General features: G+C 42.6%; 1 protein-coding gene across 1 annotated transcript in view; it reads right to left on the bottom strand.

Annotated features, from left to right (window-relative positions):
* Window positions 1-14,420, bottom strand: part of LOC103177282 (slit homolog 3 protein) — a 108,467-nt gene that overhangs the window by 67,676 nt on the left and 26,371 nt on the right. The window contains exons 6-7 of the mRNA XM_042340066.1: window positions 12,135-12,298; window positions 4,937-5,081 (exon numbers count right to left, since the gene is read on the bottom strand). Of these exons, the coding sequence (XP_042196000.1) occupies window positions 4,937-5,081; window positions 12,135-12,298 (309 nt within the window). The remainder of the gene's footprint in view (window positions 1-4,936; window positions 5,082-12,134; window positions 12,299-14,420) is intronic.

The following is a 14,420-nucleotide window of genomic DNA, read 5'->3' as shown; positions in this document are numbered from 1 at the left end:
AAACCCATAACTTTCATCAAACTTTCTTGCTTCCATTAAATTTAAATTGTACTCTATTCATTTAAGGTACAACAGTTCAGATAGAACCTGCTGATGATTTTCACATTTTTAAAGACTTTGCAAGACTTTTAAAGACAAATAAAAAAAGATTCCCAGCACCTGACTTGTCTGTGAGATAGGAGGTTTATTTTTTACAGATGCTCTCAGTTAAACTCAACTAGTGTACATTCTCCAAAAGCTGCACAGTGCTGAGTGCTAGGGGATCCTTAAGGCCCTCAATGGATAGCCTCACACAAAGCTTCTCTGACTGTCCATTGCTCCTTATAGGAGATTGGAACATGTCAAAACTGGAACTTCAAAGGTGGAGAAAGATCCATCGACAGCATTGCTGCACTTCCATTCCGAGGTTCACCAGTTACATGGCATCGGTGCGATGTGCCGAATGGACCAGCGATCAATCACGTGGTGGTGAGTGGATCAGCACATCCTATCCTCTCCAGTTGTGTTGTTCGGCGTCTCAGGGTGATTGTCAGGTTGGAGCCGCAGGTGTGCCTTCTGCTAAAGTGATCGTACCAGGTACTCCAGCACGTGAGGGCTGTTGCCGAACACGAAGCCTGGGACCGATTCTGTGTGAGGGCTGATAGCACGGACTTGATGATTGACGATGTAGCCAAGGACTTTCTTGCTTCTGCAGCTGAGGTTGTAAAGAAACTGAAGCTACAGACTGCAAGGCACCCATCTCAGAAGCGGGACACGGTCAGGGTAACGACAAAGGGAAGGAGAGCCAGTAGGAGAAATCAGAAGGCTTTTAAAGGTTCTGAAAGCTGCCTCAGAGCAAACAAGAACTGTAGCAAAGGCAACTTACAAGCACGGCATGATACTAGGAAAATATCAGAGAAATGAAGCGGATCAATGGGCTGCATCACTCCGAAAGGCGGAGAGCCCGTACCAGTACTGGACAAGTCCGGTGTCTACAACAGATCCATGAGGGGATCCTTAGGGTCTGGAGGGAACATTACGCGGAGTTGGCATCTGACCCAACCAAACAGTCATTAGCAGAGACCCATCTGTGTGGAGGCTGAAAGAGCTGAGTCAGATTGAAGGTCTTAATGACCCAATCGTTGGGAGGAGGTGGACTCCGCAGTGTGGTGCCTGCCATGGCATCAATGCTGAATTCTCAAAAGCTGCTCTGAGGAAGGAGGTGGAGAGAATCTTACAGGTCCAAGCCAGGAAACCTCACCTCAGCTTGGAGCCGCCCTCCTCGCGCTGGTCAACAGGATTTTCTCTGAGGCCCGCACCCCGCCTATTGTGTCTATCTACAAGAATTGTGACACTAGTGAGACAATAACTATAGAGGGATCTCACTGATATCAGTGGCTCTTAAAGTGGTGCTTCGGGTAGTCACAGCATGTGTATCACACACATTGGAGGCTCGGGGTGTTATCAGGAAGGGGAAGGCTGGCTTCCGTTCTGGTGAAGAATGTGTGGGACAGGTTGTGGCTCTGTATGAGATCACAGAATATCGTAAGGCTGAGGGGAAACCCACCTACAAGACGTTCGACCCAGTGCCTCATGAGGCTGTCAGGATGAAACTGGAAGCCATGAGAGTATATGGCCGATTCCTGGATTTTATCCGGAATGTGTACTCCAGCTTCAAGATCCATGTAAGGGTCAACATTGAGTCCATCCTTCTGGAAAGGAGGGTTAGGCAAGGCTGGCCATTGTCACCCACTCTGTTCAATGTGTTCATCAATAACGTGTTGGATGGCATTGAGGGGGAAGTAATAATAATCCTTGCATTTGATATAGCACTTTTCACGTCTCAAAGCACTTCACAGAATATGCTGTAAAGTTAATTGACTGTATATTTGTGGGCGAAACGCAGCAGCCAATTGCGCACAGCAATGTCCCACAAACAGTCGTGGATTGAAAATGACCAATTTTTGTTTTTTGGAGGGATTTTTTAGAGTTCCAGTCCTCTATGACAGGATTGCGGTGCTTCGGTTTATGGATGATATTGTGCTGCTGGAGGACTCACCTGGGTACCCACCGTCAGCACGATGGGCGGATCTTTATAGGACAGCCGATCAGAATTGATACAATGAAAGTGGGGCGGTGGAGGGGGTGCAAAGAGAAGAATAGTGTATTCCCTCCTGTCCCCACAAACCCAGTGCCTTTGATTCTCTGCTTAGGTCTACTGCTGAGGTGAAGGGCTATACATACATAGAAGGCTTGAGCAATGTCAAGCAAGCATCAGCAATGTCCACCATTCCCCCTCAGCTGGCAAAGGAACGTTTGTGAAGATATGATTCTAATAATACTTGCAATTGATATATCACGTCATTGAGATGTCTGAAAGCGTTTCACAGAATATACTGTAAAGTGAATTTTGTATATTTTGTGGCTGAACGCGGCAGCCAATTGAGCACAGCAGTGTCCCACAAACTGTCGTAAAATTCAGTGTTATTTGTATATATTATAATATTAGATTATTATTTATTATTACCCCAAGAAAGCAATCCGCCACTCAACTAACTGGGTTCCTACTTACCTCTAGATAAACCGAGGTGTAAGGAAACATGCCTAGTCAAACCCGGGTCCTCTCGCTTACGAGGCGAGCGCTCTAACGAATATGCTACAGGACTCCACAAGTCTGCTGGAAATATCTGTTTACACAGGTGAGCATCCAGCCCTGGGCTTTGGCCATTGTGGGCTTTGGCCATTGTAAACAGTTGCTGTTTGTTTGTCATCGCGTAGCTCAGGGGAAAGTGGGTAACAACATCATCTGGATCCCATCTGCCGGCTCACCGCCCCGCTGGATGTGCCCATGTGTAAGCGGGAGGTACAGACAAATCTGACTGCAAGATAATAATGGGGACTTTATTGTAAGAGCTTTACCATGTGGTTCCTGAAACTAATCCGTTTACAATGTGACAGCTCGGCTTGTGGTTTGAAGTCTGCTTGTTTTGAACTAACCCAGGTTCCTTTAATACCACAAAGGCTGGAGGCTGGAGTCGCTGCACTGGGTGGTAAGTCTTTATAGGTTTACGATCTTTCGTTCTCCCCACTGTTGTACAGCTGCTAAACTCAGCAGCAGAGTAAACAGGGCCTTACAATAAACAACTTTCCTCCCCTTCTCCCCCAATCAGATGCAAAACCATTAAACTTAAAGCACTTATTTATTATCAATCCACGACTGTCTATGGGACACTACTGTGCACAATTGGCTCCTGTGTTTTGCCTACAAAATACGCAGTCAATTCACTTTACAGGATATTCTGTGAAGCACTTTGAGGCATCTCAACGATATGATAAGGCGCTATATCAAATGCAAGGATTATTATTATTATCACAGAAAGAAACTTGATTTTTTATTGTGCTTTATCACAACAAACATCTCAAAAAGATTCACAGGAAATAACTGTCTTCTGTTTCACTTGGTAATATGGGACTAACATACATGAGGGAGAAGGGAATGGAAGGGTATAGGAGAGGAGAGTAGGAGAAATGAGGCTTGTATGGAGTATAAATACCACATGGACTGTGCACAGTCTGTGCGTACATTCTGTGCAACTTGATGAACTCACAACCTCCATAGCTAGAGATGAGTATTGTAATACCAACTGAGCCAAGCTGCCAGCTATACAGTACTTCACAGAGTTACTCAAAGAGAACAAAAATAATCCTTGCATTTGATATAGCGCTTTTTACGTCTTCTAGACATCTCAAAGCGCTTCACAGAATATACTGTAAAGTGAATTGACTATATTTTTGGGCGAAACACAGGCAGCCAATTGCTCACAGCAGTGTCCCACAAAAGTCGTAGATTGAAGTGACCAATTTTATTATTGTTGTTTTGGAGGGATTATTATCAGGCGTGTGGAGTAAGGAAACTTGACCAAGGTTTTGCCCTGTCAAGAATTGAACCCAGGTCTCTCACTTGCGAGGTGAGTACTCTAACCAATGAGCTACAGGTCTCTGCTTAGCTCCGCTTGATTTGGTTAATTGTACTAGAAAGAACAGAGCTTGATTTTGGTTCACAGTCTGATTTCCATTAGATAAGACATGTCATCAAAACTGATCAAAGGCTGGATTTAGCTTCACTGAATTAATCAAATTCATGCAGATTTGAATTTTATGATGACCTAGATTTGTGAGAATCATGCTTGCATTTGATATAGCGCCTTATTCTCAAAGCAGTTCACAATATTTTACTGTAGCTCAGTGGTTAGAACACTCGCCTTACAAGCGAGACACTTGAGTTCAATTCCAGGCAGAGGGCGAAACCTTGGGCAAGTTTCCTTACTCCACACGACTAATAATAATCCCTCCAAAACAAAACAATAATAAATTGGTCATTTTTAATCCACGAAAGTTTGTGGGACCTTGTGTGCGCTATTGGCTGCCGCGTTTTGCTCGCAAATACATGGTCAATTCACTTTACAAGATATTCTGTGAAGCGCTTTGAGATGTCGAGAAGACGTGAAAAGCTCTGTATCAAATGCAAAGATTATTATTATTATTACTGTAATAATAATAATCCTTACATACGTTACAAGGTCTTTCACATCATGATGACAGTTCAAAGCTCATAACAGGATATACTGTAAAGTGGAGTCACTGTGTATTTTGTGGGCAAGAGCAGCAGCCAATTTGCACACACAGGCTGACACACAACTGTTGAATGTAATGACTGTGCATATTTTAAGCATTTTGCATGAGGTTCAGGTGATAGGTTGTCTGTCCTTGCTTATGAAAGGCACATTCTCTACCAGACCACAATGAAGTCTCCATCGTTCATTCAAAAATATGACCACCCGGGTATGGAGTGGTTAAAAACTGCAACTATTAAACTCAGATCCCCTTGAAATACATGTCTCGTCACTCCTGCCCTTGTTTCAAAGCAGACCAGAGCCCACAAAGACCTTTCACTCACATTTCCACAATGCCTTCTGGAAGGTTCACCGGGATTTCTGTCAGCCCTTTCCCACGACAATCCACAATGTTGTTGCTGCAAACGCACGCCCCTGGGCACGACACAGCTCGGGCGCTGCAGGACTGAGTCTCTGAGGAATGGAGACCTGGGAGGAAACAGTACAACTCATTCAGAATCGTGACACAGAACACTAAACAAGATGGACTTGCTAAAGAGACATTCTTCTCATGCATATTTAACCTCATATTAGTCATGAGTGATTAACCACATTTTAACCTAAATGACCCAAATTGAGCTACTTTCTATTCATTCATAGATACCTGTATTCCGTCCTATGCATGAGCACTTCCTACCAACGGCTTGCTCTCTGTAGCTGCTGGCAATTGTGACAGACTGCCTCACTGAGTGACAGTTCTTCATGCATGAGCCTTCATATTGGGTCTTGAATCAAGTTCAACTCCCCTCAATTTGGAAGTCTTCTTAAACACATGTTTGAAAATGGTTCTAATATGACCAGTGTATCTTCTTCCATGATTGACCAATGAGGCAAATTCAAAGCAGCGGAGCCTCTGTTTCTGTTAAAAGCTACAAAACATGAGTGGTGGAGGGAGGGTAGGAGGGTGCAGAGGGGTGAAGGGAACTTGCACTAATAATACCAGAAAATGTCTTTCAAATCAGTCCTTGTCAGAATACAAGTGTCACTGCAGGTCCAGCCTAATAACAAGGGCAACCTCTTAAGCCCAAGCATGAAGGACAAACCTGCAGTGTAGAAACTCTCCCTCTGCTATTATTAGGCCCCATAAGGCGCTTAATGATTATTTGGCTGCTGGAGACATTGAATTCACTGTACAAAAATAAACACAAGAAAGTAGGCATTTTCTTTCCAAGTCTTTTTAGCAGCTTTAGCACAGACCATGGCCCAATCTGAAAAGCTTTGTATCGCGAGAGTGTTTTCTCTTTAAAAGCTTCCTAAAAATGGCCTGCCTCCACTGCCCCTCACCCCCCTCCAAACTCCCTGAAGACTGAACCCTTTTATTGACAGTGAAACTCATTTCTGGGTTTTTCTGGATTATCCAAATCATGTATAAAATGCATTGGTGCAGCATTCCTGCAGGACGTGGTGATGCACTTCTGCTTACTGGCAGAAATCTCTATTTGCGATTCTGGTTATGAATATCGTGCTTTAGACCCGCAACGTTGAAGATTAAAATAAAAATTCCTTGTGAACCACTCCGAGTCATTATCCTATGCTGTATAAATGCAAGTTGTTGTGGAATTGACGCTATATAAGTACAAGTAACTCTTGTTGTGGAGATATGTTAAAATTACTATCACAGTCAAAGAGTTTCAAATTTGTTCTCTCTAACCTCTGTTAATTTTCTTTAATTGTTTATGGCTAATAGACATTAAATTTAATGTTTTCACTTTGGGAATGTGTATCAAGTGAGTTTATCAATGTCATAATGTAAAAAAATTCACAAGATGGGTTTGGATAAAGAAGGCCCTTCAGCCAATTTGATCTCATCGCACCAGAACACTCATCCTCCCATCACAGGATCAAGCTTTTTTTTAAATAAGTCTAGTATCCTGGCATCAATCACCTTTCCTGGCAATCTGTTCCAGTCATTAATTATCCTCTGGTTAAAGAAAAACTTTCTAGATTTGAGTACTACTAAGGGTTAAAAAGACATGTTCTTGCTACATCCTTAGTGAATGGCTTTCACACTCTTACGAGTTCAATGATTCCTCCAAACTATTCCACATGGCGCTGTTTGAGCAAATATAATTAATGTAAAAAGAACAGAAAGGCAGAAAAAAAATCAAATGCAAGTTAACATTAATTATAGTTCTTTGGAACTCGTTTTTCCAAAGGGGGTAATCAAAGTGAGATTTCTTTGACATATTGCAATAATAAGGTTTACAAAAACAGTGTATTAAGCCGAATATTTCCCCCTCTCCCTTGTTTAACCTTCAAATGTCAGAGTGGCTCAGTTGCTGCTATGCTCGCCTCTCAGTAGGAAGATTGTGGGACGTTGGACTCATAGTCTAGGTTGACACTGAAATGCCTGGGGGTGTGCTGTACTGATGGAAGTGCCGTCCTTCGTATGAGATGTTACACTGAGGACCTGTGTCTCTGTTCGGGTGGATGTTAAAGATCCCATGGCACAACTTGAAAAGAGAAGCGAATTTCTCTCAGGATGTTGGTCAACAATTTTCCAGATAAAATTGGTCACTCACTCCATGGCTATTTTAAAGATACATAGAAATTTCCAGCAGTGAAAGAGGCCATTTGACCCATTGAGTCTGCATGGGCTCTCAGAGAAAGGCATTCATTCAATGTTACTGTCTTATACCAACACCCCTTCAAGTCTCTATCTTTTATACATCGGTCTACTTCCCTCTTGAAACCCACAATGGACTCTGCCGTCACCACCTTACTTGGCAGGGCATTTCACATCCCAACATCTAACTGTTTGTGGAACATTACTGCGAGCAAATTCGTTGCTGTGTTTGCCTACAAATACAAAGTTATTACGTTTTACAGTAAATCCTGTAAAGTGCTTTCTGAGATATTTCAACAACTTGATAAGGCAGTACATCAAATGCAAGGATTAACATTATTATTACAAACTCCCCCTCTTTCTCTATAGGTTTCCATTATTCCCACTGTAGTGACTGTGCTGCATTTAAAAGAAACTGAGTTCTTTGACATCTGGAGACCCCAAATTCCAAGCAAAGCCCATAAGCCTCTAAGAAAAAAATCTTAAATTCAGCCTTAACTGCAAAAATGCAATGCAATTTTTGACAATGCTTCCAAATTAAGATTGGAATTAAGAATTTTCTGCAATTTTGTGCAACCTCCAATGTTAAGATGAGGAAGAAATTTAGACCTCAGATGTACAGTCAGTCACATCCTGGGTGAAACTGTAACCAAATCCCCTTGAATGCGGGCGGAGGGTAAGTCACAATTAAAGTAGGGCAAGAGAGTTGAGATTGCTGTTTTATTTGGCAGCTTATTTACTGCAAACTGAGAGTGTGACAAATCCACCACATCTCAATCACACTCCGAGGTCTAACCCAGCCCAAGTGCATTTGCCCTACGTGCGTTTCTACTAGTTTTACGTTACTGCACGAGACAAGTTCTAGGAAATAAGTGTGATCTCCCCTGCTCCATCTGTCACAGTGGCTAAGAATGCACAGCTTGCAATTCTCTAGAGTTTTCCTGGTATTTCATTAACAAAATACATGGCTCCCTGTAGAAATGTTCTACTATTACTTGTCCTTTCCACCGTGCATCAATCTATCACCAACAGCTGTTCCTTAGGTCTTTTGGGATTATTCTTGTGGGATTACCAGCCTCAACAACAGGACATTAAACAAAACTCCACAGAGACACTGATGGATCATTTTTTTCCCTTGACGTTCCTTATTTTCCTCCTGCTGGCTCTTTGTCTTCATACTGGGAGACATTTAGTTGTTGTGTTTGCCTACAAATACATAGTCTACAGTACTGTAAACCCTACACTTTACAGTAAACCCTGCAAAGCACTTAGAGGCATTTCATTCAAGTGATAAAGAGCTACATCAAATGCAAGGATTACTATTGATATTATTAACCAGTGAGATGGGTTAACAACCCACGTGGAAAATTTGTCAGTTGTATTAACCGAAGTGCAAACTGCACGCAGATTACTTTGATTATACAATTAACAACCAACGTGAAAGATTACAGAGCCACCTGTTATTCCCTCTGTGTACCCGTGTGTTAGCACACAATTAATCCAGTTAAGGTAATAAATAAAAAAGATGACTTGCTTTCTTTGGGGATTAATCTACTCAAGGCAAAAAATTGCAACATTTTGTAAGTTTCACAAATTTTACCTTGTGTTTTTTTGCATTAATTATGAATTTTACTATTAATTATGAATTAATGTAATGCAATTTTATCTTATGAATAACACATTACAGTGTAAAATTAATTGAGGTAATGTTTATCAACCTGCTCTATAATTACTTGAACACATACAAGAACAAATGAACAGTTCGCTCTGAGACTGGTGCAGACTCAATATGCTGAATGGTCTCCTTCTGCGCTGTAAATTTCTGCGCTGTAAATCATTCTAAATTCAGAAAAATAATGAATGGAGCAGAACAGCCTTTGGCGCATGGCAAATGGCTCATAATAATAATAATATGGCAAGGAATTCAAGGAGACGATTAACGTCCATAATAAAATAATGTGCAGAGCAGCATAACTCCCTGAATAGAATAACCTGGATTATTGAGTTGGGACCTGATTCTAATCAACCTCAGCTCCCTTGAGTTGGCCCTTGATGCAGTTTTGTATGGGATATGTCCAGGAGGTGACTGGGACCCCTGTGGGTAGAAGCTATGGGAGTTGTTGGGAGATGCCGTCCTTTGGGTGAGAAGTTAAACTGAGGTCCCCTCAGTCCTGAGTCAACAGTCCTCGAGATGAATTGGTCATTCACCTCATGGACCCAGCTGGTGGAAAACAGTTGCTGCAAAATATCTGCTGCGCTTTGCCTACAAAATAGGCACTAAACTTGATATTAATGGCCTGTGATCTGATAAGGTGCTATAAAAACGCAAGCGTTTAATAAAATGAAAGATTGAGAGATATAATGAGAGAGAAAGGAGGCTTTCTGTTAAAAAATAAGATTTCTCTCATGAATTAAAAAAATTATAAGCAGTAATAATCCCTTCAAAATAAATAAATAATTTTGTCACTCAATCCACGATGGTTTGTGGGACACTACTCTGCACAATTGGCTGCTGCATTTCGCCCACAAAATATCCAGTCAATTAACTTTACAGTATATTCTGTGAAGAGCTTCGAGACTTCTCAATGACTTCTCAAATGCAAGGATTATTATTAGTATTATTATGATAAGAAGGCCAAAAATTAGAGACTTTGCTGCTCTCCTTAGTCAAGCTTTCAGCCATTCTGCCCCCACGCTCAGAAACGACATTCCCAACTCACAACAACAACTTAGATTTATACAGCGTCCTTCACGCTGGACGGCGTCTCAGAGTGCTTCACAGTAATGAATCCCGGGACTGAGCCAGGGGGAGGGGGAGGAGCCGGGGGGGGGGGGGGGGGGGAGGGAGGAAGGTGACCAAAGGTGCAGTCGAAAAGAAAGGTTTTAGCAGAGACTTGAAAATGGGAAGGGAGTGAGCGAGACGAAGGGAGTGAGGAAGGGAGTTCCAGAGCCTCGGGGCATAGTGGTTGAAGGCACAGCCACGGAGGGTGGAGCGGAGGACTCGGGTGACAAGGAGGAGGCCAGACCCCCAGACCCGGAGGAACGAAGGCAATGAGGAGAGAGGTCAGAGAGGTCTGGGGTTGCAGAGGAGTGCAGGGACTTGAATAAAAAGGGTGAGGATCTTGAAGTCGATCCTCTCTGGGATAGGCAGCTATCCCAATCTGGCAAGGACTGGGGTGATCGGGGAGCAGAGTTTCATGCAGACTTCAGAGTTTTGAATGATTTGGATTTTATGGATGGTAGTGGATGGGAGACCGGCGAGGTAGAGTAGTCCAGCCGAGAGGTGACAAACTCACTCCCTCTCCCCCACTTTCAATGCCTACCCCAAGACTCCAAGACGTTCCTCAGTTATATCTCCTAGCCTTTAACCATTCTTTGGTCATCTTTCACCCCCACCCTCTTCAGTTCCACATCTGCTCAGCTTGGATGCCCAGCCAGCTGTATTATGCACTTTGAGACGTCCTCTCATCATGAAAGGCGCTTAACAAATAATGTAATTTGGCTGATATCATTTGCAAGTCACGCCACCAGACCCGAGCTGGTCAGAGACTGCAGAGTCTGTGCTGTGTCTGTGCCCGGCACAAACTGTGCAAAACGTGATCTGCAGTCTGCAGGTCGCCACGGCAACAGGTAAATAATTTAACGCCATAGTCACCCTTTATCTAGTTTACAACTGGGAGAAACAGAAACAGACAGGAGGAATACAAATGAAAGGCAAAGCCAGTTTTACCATTCGGATATTGATTCACACACAAAAAAAACGCGAGGACAGAAAACAGACAGCAATTAAAAATCCAATTACTCCTACAATAATCAAGCCCAGCCCACTCCAGATTTCATTCTGTCATTATTTATCCAAATTAACAGCAATCTGCTGGCATCTGACGCCAGCATGGCTCCAACCAAACTGTTTTCGTACTTAACAGTTTTCCCTGATTTCTTTTTGTGACTGTTTGTTTGTCTCGAGTCTCAAGAGGCTGAATGTGGACGATGTTTGCTCAGCAATGCACATTCTGTGATGCTGTGAGATAACACCGAGGAACACCGAAAAACTGCTCTTGTAAGACACAAATATTGTCCTAATGCAGCTTGTCCCAATAATTCTACACTTATTTGGCTGTACAGCTACTTTACACTGTGACATGTTCTGATGTTCATTCCAATTCTCTGCAACCCAGCAGCCCCTCAAACACTCCGCAGCCTCTTGTACAAACCCAGCAGCCTCATCGATGCTCTGCAGCTTCCAATACAATCTCAGCAGCTCTCAGTGAAACTCTACACCCGGTGCTATCTTCTGTTTTTTATTCTGCCTTCCTCTCAACTTCTTTGTATAAATATTCACTTTACAGTGTGTTCTGTGAAGCGCTTTGGGACGTCCTCCCGACGTGAAAAGCGCTATATCAAATGCAAGGATTATTATTATTATTATTGCAATAAATACAGTTGCTCGACGGGTGCAGTGACTGAGCCCGAGAATGTTTGATCAGAGACAGCAGAGTGACTGTGTATTTTATAGACAAAGATGGCAGCTAATTTGCACCCAGCAAATAGCCATGTTTTGTTCTGCAGGATTGTTGGCCAGGACACAGGGAGCAACTCCCTTCTCTTTTCAAATAGAAATCTTTCACAACCACCTGAACTGGCAGACAGGGCCTCAGTTTAATGTCTCATCCTAACTTTGAGATATTTAGGCATGATGAGAAGTTCATAAAGTTCTTACGTCTTCTCGATTTGAACAAAGTGAGCAGGAGGTAGAAGCAGCCACTATTCCAGTGAATAAAAGAATTTTACTAAAACTTGTGGTGCAAGTAATAAAAGCAAGACTGAGTTCATCAACCCACCTACTGGTGGCACTGAGGAAATCGTATTGTAAAACTGTACAGAGCAGTTACTAAAACAATGGAAAGAGATCTTACCATGACAGACAAACTCTTTCTTCTGAACATTGGCAATGTAGTGTCCCCGCAAGTGGACCGGTCCTGTGCACTGGGCATACAGGCCAATTGGATGTCTCTGACGTAGCCAGTCAGAGAGCCAGGCCAGGTGGCAGTTACAGAACAGGCTGTTGGAGTGCAAACGTCTGTGGAAGGGAGAAGAGATGGGATAAAGAAAGTTAATGATCTGAAGTTGCGTATCACACACATACAGACATTAATTAACACCACAGATGCAATGGACAGGAACACATTGTGGAGCCTCACAACCACATGCATAAACTTATGCACATGTACATGAAAAATCTTGCACACACAGATACACATACGTTCACGCACGCACACAGAACCTAAAGTCCCCGTTCCTGCCAGCCAAGCGATGCAGATAAATTTAATCGTTTGACTTCCAAAAGGCATTTTAATTTCCTAGTCACTTGCAAATAATTTGTTTGTATTTAATTGCATTCCCTCACACAAAAAAAACGATTACAAGCTTTGATTTCTGTTAAGTCACAATTCGAATATTCCTGACTATATACAGCAATAAATCAGATGTCGCTCTGACTCCTTTTACACTACATTCAGCACAAGTGGAAATTGCTAGTTTTATAGCATTTGAGATACTGAAAAAAAATCTGCACTCCTGAGATGATGTGTTTGACATCAAGTCCTGGTTAAATCTATCTAATGTTTTCCTTAAAGCTTTCACCTGTGTTCTGAGTGACAAATGCTCTGCTGGTGATTTTCACCTTTCCATTTGCAGCCAAGAGCCTCTTACTTGGGAGTGGAAAGGAGGAGTGATGAGCAAGATTGAAGGCAGGCTGGGTGTTGCCATGCCAACTGATAAACAGACGCACTTCCTTTGTAAAAAAATACTATTTGTCACTAACCTCCACAGTCTCTCTCGTTCCTGTGATTCTTTCTCGCTTCACTTATTTATGCTACAGGCACGATTGATGTGCGTTTTTATAAAACAATTTGTATTTTACGGCCATGCTGCTGCAGACACTGACAATTTATTGGGTTTGTTACCTGGAGACGAATGTTGGAGAGAACATTTGTCTTATTTCAAATTGGTTTCATTCAGATCGTTTTACCTCAATCTGCCGAGCATCCTGCATCTCTCCCTCATCTCCATATACATTGCTGTAACTTATTCAGACACTCACCAATTGCTCAGTTTCTGAAGAGTGAGTTACATTTCGCAACCTTTTCGTTAAATTAAAACCAGCTACAAAATTTGATGCTTCTTTTGTTCCATCTTTCTATTGATTTGTTTTCACATAAATATTGCAATAAATACATCATTGCTAGACTGCATGGAATGGCTGAGCCCCGCAGTATGAGTGAGCTGAATTACCATCAGTACAGATATCGACTGAAGAAGCTGACTGGGTGATGTTACTGAGATCAGCAGTGCGAGGGAGCCGGACTAACATCTGTAGAGATGTAGTTAGAGGAACAGGGCACTAGCTGGATGGAGTTCCTGAGCCATACTTTGCAAGGGAACTGGGTTAACATCAGTAGTAAGTGCTTTGAGGTACTCGATAATGTAATAAGGCTCATCTTGAAAGCCCTCCATGGTCTTGCTCCTCCCTATCTTTGCAATTTATAAAAATCTCACCAATCTGTCCATTCTCTCTGCTCTGCAGGCACTGGTCTGCTCCACATCCCCGGCCCTGTCTGCTCCATTATTGGTGGTCAGGCCTTCAGCCTTTCTGCTCTAACCCTCTAGAATTCCATCCAGGAGCCCCTCTGCCTTGCCCCCTCCCTTGCCTCCTTCAAGGTTCGTCTCAAGACCTTCCTTTTCAATTGTGCCTTTGGTCATCTTTCCTCCTCCACCCCTCTCGCCCTCCACACCGCAGTTCGGGTGCAAACTCCTCCCGATGTAAAAGGCGCTATATAACGGCATTTGTTGGTATTTTTTCACATGCAAGATTTATTATTCTAATATCGTTGGCACTGACTGGATGGAGATATTGAGACCTACTATCAATCATTTGAATTGTGAATCCAGCTCCCCTATGCTGTCGGGATGTGTAATTTCTTCCAGTCAACACACTGCTTTTCCAGGTCCCTCACATTTTAGAGCTCAGGAAGTCCTCCAAGCAATGACACCACCACCAATCACAGTTCAAGCAAAATAATTCCAAGCATTGGACGGGATTGAAAAAGGACGTCTAATAATTATAATTATAATTATAAATAAAGATAATTAAAAGGAAAAGAGAAGCGAATTTCTCCTGGTGTCCTGGCCAACAATTCCCA

Source organism: Callorhinchus milii, unplaced genomic scaffold (assembly GCF_018977255.1).
Source record: "Callorhinchus milii isolate IMCB2004 unplaced genomic scaffold, IMCB_Cmil_1.0 Scaffold13, whole genome shotgun sequence".
In the NCBI taxonomy this organism is placed as follows: Eukaryota; Metazoa; Chordata; class Chondrichthyes; order Chimaeriformes; family Callorhinchidae; genus Callorhinchus; species Callorhinchus milii.
Note: the sequence above shows the minus strand (reverse complement) of the source record. Positions and strands in the feature narration are given on the sequence as shown.